General features: G+C 37.9%; 1 protein-coding gene across 1 annotated transcript; it reads left to right on the top strand.

Annotated features, from left to right (window-relative positions):
* Window positions 1-669: 669 nt before the first annotated feature.
* On the top strand, window positions 670-5,802 carry LOC129953469 (uncharacterized). The gene has a single exon (XM_056066719.1). The coding sequence runs from the start codon at window positions 670-672 to the stop codon at window positions 5,800-5,802; it is 5,133 nt and encodes a 1,710-aa protein (XP_055922694.1).
* The last annotated feature ends 446 nt before the right edge of the window (window positions 5,803-6,248 follow it).

The raw sequence follows: 6,248 nt of genomic DNA, 5'->3' as shown, positions 1-6,248 counted from the left end.
TCGTTACTTACAATCCACAAATAGGATCCATAGTATACACACCTGATTTCGATTTCAGTGCACAGATCAACATTTCGGCACACAACATCATTGATTTCATTTATCGCTTTGCTCTATTCGCTCGTACTCTCTTATCGTAGCCACATAACATCTCCATGGTATACACACCTGATTCGATTTCAACTTGATATCAGTGCATCGATCTTCATTTCGCCAATACATCATCACCCAGGTCGTCAACGTTGTCATCATCGTCATCATCGCCATCATCGTCGTCGTCGGGGGAGATTTTTGCTTCATGATCAATTCACTGATAGAGCTTTTTTGAATAGCATTTTTTTGTCGTTGAAATGCATTAAACAACTTTTGCCTTTTCGTAGGTTTAACCTTCAATGCTTTGAAAAGAAATTCTTAGTACAGAATAAATTCGCTTGTTAAAATTGGATTTTGGATTAATCTCAATTCTCACAATCTATCTTTGAATTCAACTCGCCGTGAGATTTTATTTGTTGGGACAGTTTTTTGTTGGGAAATTTTATTCTTTACAACAGGGTTGCCACCTAGCATTTTTGATTTGTTGAATAAATTTAATTGAATTTTCAATAAATTATAATCGTTTTTGTTTTTACTGTCGCTGTTTAAAGAATAATAGAAAATTAAAAATCTAAAATGGCTGAACCAACACTTGATGAATTAAAACAACAACGAGCTTCTACTAAAGGAAGTATATCTCGGATAAAGAATATCGTGGACTCCAATTCTAACGCCCTAACTTCAACTGAACTTGAATGTCGTCTAGGAATTTTGGAGTCGTATTTTAAACAAATATTAGCATATCAAACCAAAATAGAAGTTTTATTACCAACAGATACTAGTAGAGGTGAAATAGAAGATTTGTACATCACCGCAAAAACTAAAATTCTTTCGCTTTTGGGTACTGGTAGACGAAGTAGTATCGCAGACATGACAGTTTCTACTGTCCCACATACAATTAGTCATCTTCCAAAACAACGTTTACCAAAGTTTAGTGGAAGATATTCAGACTATAAAAATTTTATAAATTCGTACAACAATTTGGTAGAAAATGATTTAAGTTTGACAAAAATAGAAAAATTTAATTACTTGCTTTCTTGTTTGAGTGATCAAGCTCTTGGCACAGTTAAGGCTTTTCAAGTCACGGAAGCCAATTATCCCAAGGCACTTCTTAGTTTAAAAGAGCGCTATGATAATGATTGCCTCATTTTCTTAGAATATATCTCACAGCTGATCGAATTACCTAAGGTTCAAAAAGCTTCTTCTGTTTCTCTACGGAGCTTGGTAGACAATATTTCGGCGTTGATTAGTTCGCTACTTTCTATAGGATCGCATGAGAATATTTGTAACGCAATAATAATTCATATTGCGATGTCGAAGGTTGACACAGATACACAATCGAAGTGGGATGAACAACTGGACTATAAGAAGTTGCCGGATTGGAAGGATTGTGCAAGCATACTCAATAAACGGTGCCAATATTTGGAAGCAAGAGATAGCAAGCAGATTCGTTCGGAACAATGCGTGAAGACATTCAACAAACATTCATCAACAAAGCCAACAATAGTAAATCCTCATCGCCCACAAACTTCGCTTGCTGCAAACCAACGATCCTGTATCTTATGTCGAGACCTTAACCATTCAATTACAAATTGTAAAAAATTTCTTGAGCTTTCGGTTATGGATAGATTTTGGAAAACCAAAAAACTAGGCTTGTGTCTGAATTGTTTAGGGAAGGGTCATAGTGTATTAAGATGTCCATCGTCTTATAAGTGCAAGACTTGCAAACAAGCACATCATAGCCTTTTGCATAGGACTCAACCTGCAGACACCAATTCTGGTATTAATCCTCCCTCAGATACATCTGGTCAAAGCACATCAGCTGCAACTCATTCCGCAATGGAAAAAGAGCAAGTTCCTGAAGCACAAGTTATTTTAGCAACAGCATTAGTTCTTATCAAGGACTCATCGGAAGGCTTTCAACTCGGTAGGGTTCTACTAGATTCTGGTTCACAAGTCAATTTTATTAATGAAAAGTTCGCCAATTCACTTGGTCTAAGGAAACATCGTAAGAATGTTGACATCGTCGGAATAGGAGTGACTGAAACAAAAATAAAATATCAAACTCAATCAACAATCCGTTCACGATATAGCAACTTTGAAATTTCTCTCGAGTTTTTAGTTGCACCTTCCATCACTGGGTATCAGCCTGAAGCATCTCTCAATGTAAGCAGTTGGAATCTACCTTCTAATTTAGAGCTTGCTGATGAGAATTTTAATCAACCGTCACAAATCGATTTATTATTAGGGGCTGAAGCTTTCTTCGATTTATTAGAATCAGGTCAGATAAAACTCGGAGAGGGTCTTCCATCATTGCAACAAACTGCATTAGGATGGATTGTATCTGGAAGATACAAATCAAAATACAACACTACAAAGAAAGCATCGTGCGTAGCCAATACACTTGAAGTTGGTCTTGATAAATATTTTGAAAAATTCTTTGAATTTGAAGAAATTCAAGGTCTACGGTCAATATGGTCTGAAGAGCAGAATGAATGCGAAAAGCATTTCATAGACACAATTAAGGTGCTTCCTAGCGGTCGGCTTATGGTACAACTACCTTTCAAAAAACATCCTAGCTGTCTTGGAGGCTCTTACGATATTGCTTTTAGAAGATTTTTGTCGCTTGAGCGTAGGTTATCCAAAAATGCATCAATAAAAAGTCAATATTCTGATTTCTTAAAAGAATACGAACGTTTAGGTCACATGTCTCTAGTTCCCAATCCAAACCTTGATGAAGATCATTATTATCTTCCGCATCAATATGTATTAAGGCCTGATAGCGTATCAACAAAGTTACGTGTAGTCTTCGACGCATCTTGCCGCACATCATCACAAATTTCTTTAAATGGAATACTAATGGTGGGTCCTACTATACAGGATGAGCTTTTGATTATTTTGCTACGTTTTAGACTTTATCGATACGCGCTAACTGCAGATATCGTTAAGATGTATAGGCAATTCCTTGTGCATCCATCGGATAGGAAATTCCAATTCATCTTATGGAGAGAAAACGAACATACCCCAATACAAACTTACCAGCTCAATACCATAACTTACGGCACATCATCTGCACCCTTTTTAGCAATTCGCTGTCTTCAGTATTTGGCTGAAATTAACGTCGAACGTTTTAGTCAAGGTGCTGCTGTTCTTAAGTCGGACTTTTACGTTGATGACATGCTAACTGGGGCAGACGACTTGGATACTCTTTGTCAAAAACGGAATGAAGTCGTTTCAATTTTGAGTACAGCTGGCTTAGAACTTTCGAAGTGGAACAGCAATCATATCGCTTTAATTGAAGAAGCTACACCAAAGGACATCAAATTGACTGAATCCAATCTCACCAGTACGTTAGGTATTTCTTGGAACCCTCGTGCTGATGAATTCATTTTTTCATACAAACCTAATCGGGTCTATACAAAATACACAAAAAGATCTATTCTCTCGCTTTCGTCGTCTCTTTTTGATCCAATGGGCTTGCTTAGTCCAATAATTATCCGGGCTAAGATACTGCTACAACAGCTTTGGATAGAAAAATTCGATTGGGACGAAAATATTTCTCCAAATCTCGAGACAGAGTGGCGTCAATTCATGACAGATCTCAACTCAATTCAAAATCTTCCAATTCCTCGATACGTTTTTCTAGAAAACAATATCAGATTCCAGATACATGGGTTCGCAGACGCATCTATGAAAGGGTATGGCTGCTGCATTTATCTGCGGAGCATTGACAATAGTGGGTCCGTAGGAGTGAAACTTTTAGTCGCCAAATCCAGAGTTGCTCCTGCAAAGAAGAGAACACTTCCCCGCCTAGAGCTCTGCGCAGCACATCTCTTATCCAAACTTTGGGTAACAATACAAAGGGTCATCGTCAAGCACTACAATGAAACTTACTTTTGGACTGATTCGTCAATAGTTCTGCACTGGATATCCACACATTCTTCGAAGCTAAATACTTTCGTTGGTAATAGAGTAGCTGAAATCCAGGACACAACAAAGGAGGTGGTCTGGAAACATGTTCCAACTTCTGACAATCCAGCAGATATAGTTTCTCGAGGATGTACAGCGGAAGAGCTTAAAAGTTCAATTTGGTTCAGGGGTCCAGATTTCTTGATCGAGGATGAAGAAAGGTGGCCATGTTCATTAGGAGCTTCTCCTCCTCCAGAAGATTTATTGCTAGAACACAGGAAAACTGTTTTAGTTTGTCAAAAAGACAAAAACTATTATCTCAATTTAATTGAAAAGGTTAGCTCGTACACCAAAGTTTTGAGAATCTTTGCTTACGTAAAAAGATATCTCAATTTACGATTACTGAGGATTCCATTCCCAGGTCGATACCTTACAGCTGGGGAGTTAGATTATTCGTTACTCACCATAGTTAATGTCATACAAATGGAGTATTTTGCGAAGGAGATCCAGGCAGTAAAATCAAACTCAAAACTTCAAGGATCGACAAAATGGTTATGTCCTTTTATCGAGGACAGAAATGGTCTTTTGTTGTTGAGAGTAGGTGGCAGATTGAAACATGCTGACATTCCAGAGGAAAACAAACATCCGATGTTGCTTCCAAAAGATTGCAATTTCAGCAAAGAACTTATTCGACATTTGCACTATTCTAACTACCATGCAGGTCCAAAGGCTCTTGTGGCGCTAACGAGACAAAGATTTTGGATCATCAATGTTCGACAGTTGGCACGCAGCGTTATTCGAAGGTGCACTCATTGTGCAAGATATCGACCGAAGTTATATGACCAAGTAATGGGAGATTTGCCTGCAGAAAGATTAACATCTTCACGTCCATTTTTATGCTGTGGGGTTGATTTCTGTGGTCCTATTTACACATACTACAAAATCAGGGGGAAGGTGCCTTATAAAACCTATGTGGCAGTTTTTGTCTGCTTCGCTTCGAAAGCGGTTCACTTAGAAGCTGTATCAGACCTTTCAGCAGACGCTTTTATAGGAGCATTAAAAAGAATGATAGGTCGTAGAGGTATTCCCAAAGACATCCACTGTGACAACGCGACAAATTTTGTTGGCGCACAGTCAAAACTAAGCGAGTTGCGAGATATGTTGTTCAAAAAATCCAACCAAGAAAATCTCATTAATTATTGTACTAATTCCAATATAAATTTTCATTTTATACCCCCCAGGGCACCCAATTTTGGTGGAATTTGGGAAGCTGCAGTTAAAGTCGCTAAGGGTCATTTGTATCGCAGCCTTGGAAACGCCAAATTGTCATTCGAAGAGCTGTCAACTGCACTTGTCGAGATTGAGGCCATCATGAATTCGAGGCCTATTACTTCTATATCAACAGATCCAAACGACTTCGAAGCCCTAACACCAGCACATCTCCTGATCGGATCCTCTCTCAAGGCGATTCCCGAACTATTGACTGAGGTATCCGACATAAGCTATCTCGAAAGGTGGCGGCGAATTAACGCTGTCAAAACTCATTTCTGGAAGCGATGGTCCAACGAGTACGTCACTGAACTGCAAGGTCGTGGAAAGTGGACAACATCAAGTCCAAATATCGCTATCGGCAGCTTGGTCATCATTCACGAAGACAATTTACCACCCCAAAAATGGCTCTTGGGAAGAGTCACCAAAGTCATCGAAGGTCCTGATGGGCGAGTAAGAGTCGCCGATGTTAAAACTCAACGAGGAACATTTCGAAGACCTATTCGCAAATTGGCGGCGATTCCGTCTTGAAAGGTGATCCTTTCAAAGGGGGCGGAATGTTGGAGCTCAAATCATCATAAATTACTTTATTTTTGAATTAAATTTTGAATAATTAACTTACTCTTAAATTGAATAAATTCTACTACTTTTATTACATTTATTTTTGAATTTGGCGCTTCATTTATACCATTCGCCATAATAACTTATTGTTGAATTCGCCTTAAAAATGTTACTTAAAAATAACGTAATTTCTCTCTCTAAAAATCTGCAATAAAATGTATGTATAAATAGAAGCTTTCAACTTTAATAAAATCTCTTTTCTTGTTCAAAAACCCTTAGGGGAAAAATCGCTGCATTTTCATTTCGTCGTTCGCTACAAGTTTATAGTTTCGCTTTTATAGTATATCGGCTATAATATAGTAATTTAAAAGTTATAGGATCTAAAGTAATTTCGCTTAATTTATCTCAACCAGGAT

This window comes from Eupeodes corollae, unplaced genomic scaffold, assembly GCF_945859685.1.
Source record: "Eupeodes corollae unplaced genomic scaffold, idEupCoro1.1 scaffold_496, whole genome shotgun sequence".
Classification (NCBI taxonomy): domain Eukaryota; kingdom Metazoa; phylum Arthropoda; class Insecta; order Diptera; family Syrphidae; genus Eupeodes; species Eupeodes corollae.
This window is presented reverse-complemented; position numbering and strand designations above follow the sequence as displayed.

Excerpts from the sequence above, each read along its gene's own strand:
- LOC129953469 (XM_056066719.1), top strand. The coding sequence starts at position 670 with ATGGCTGAACCAACACTTGATGAATTAAAACAACAACGAGCTTCTACT.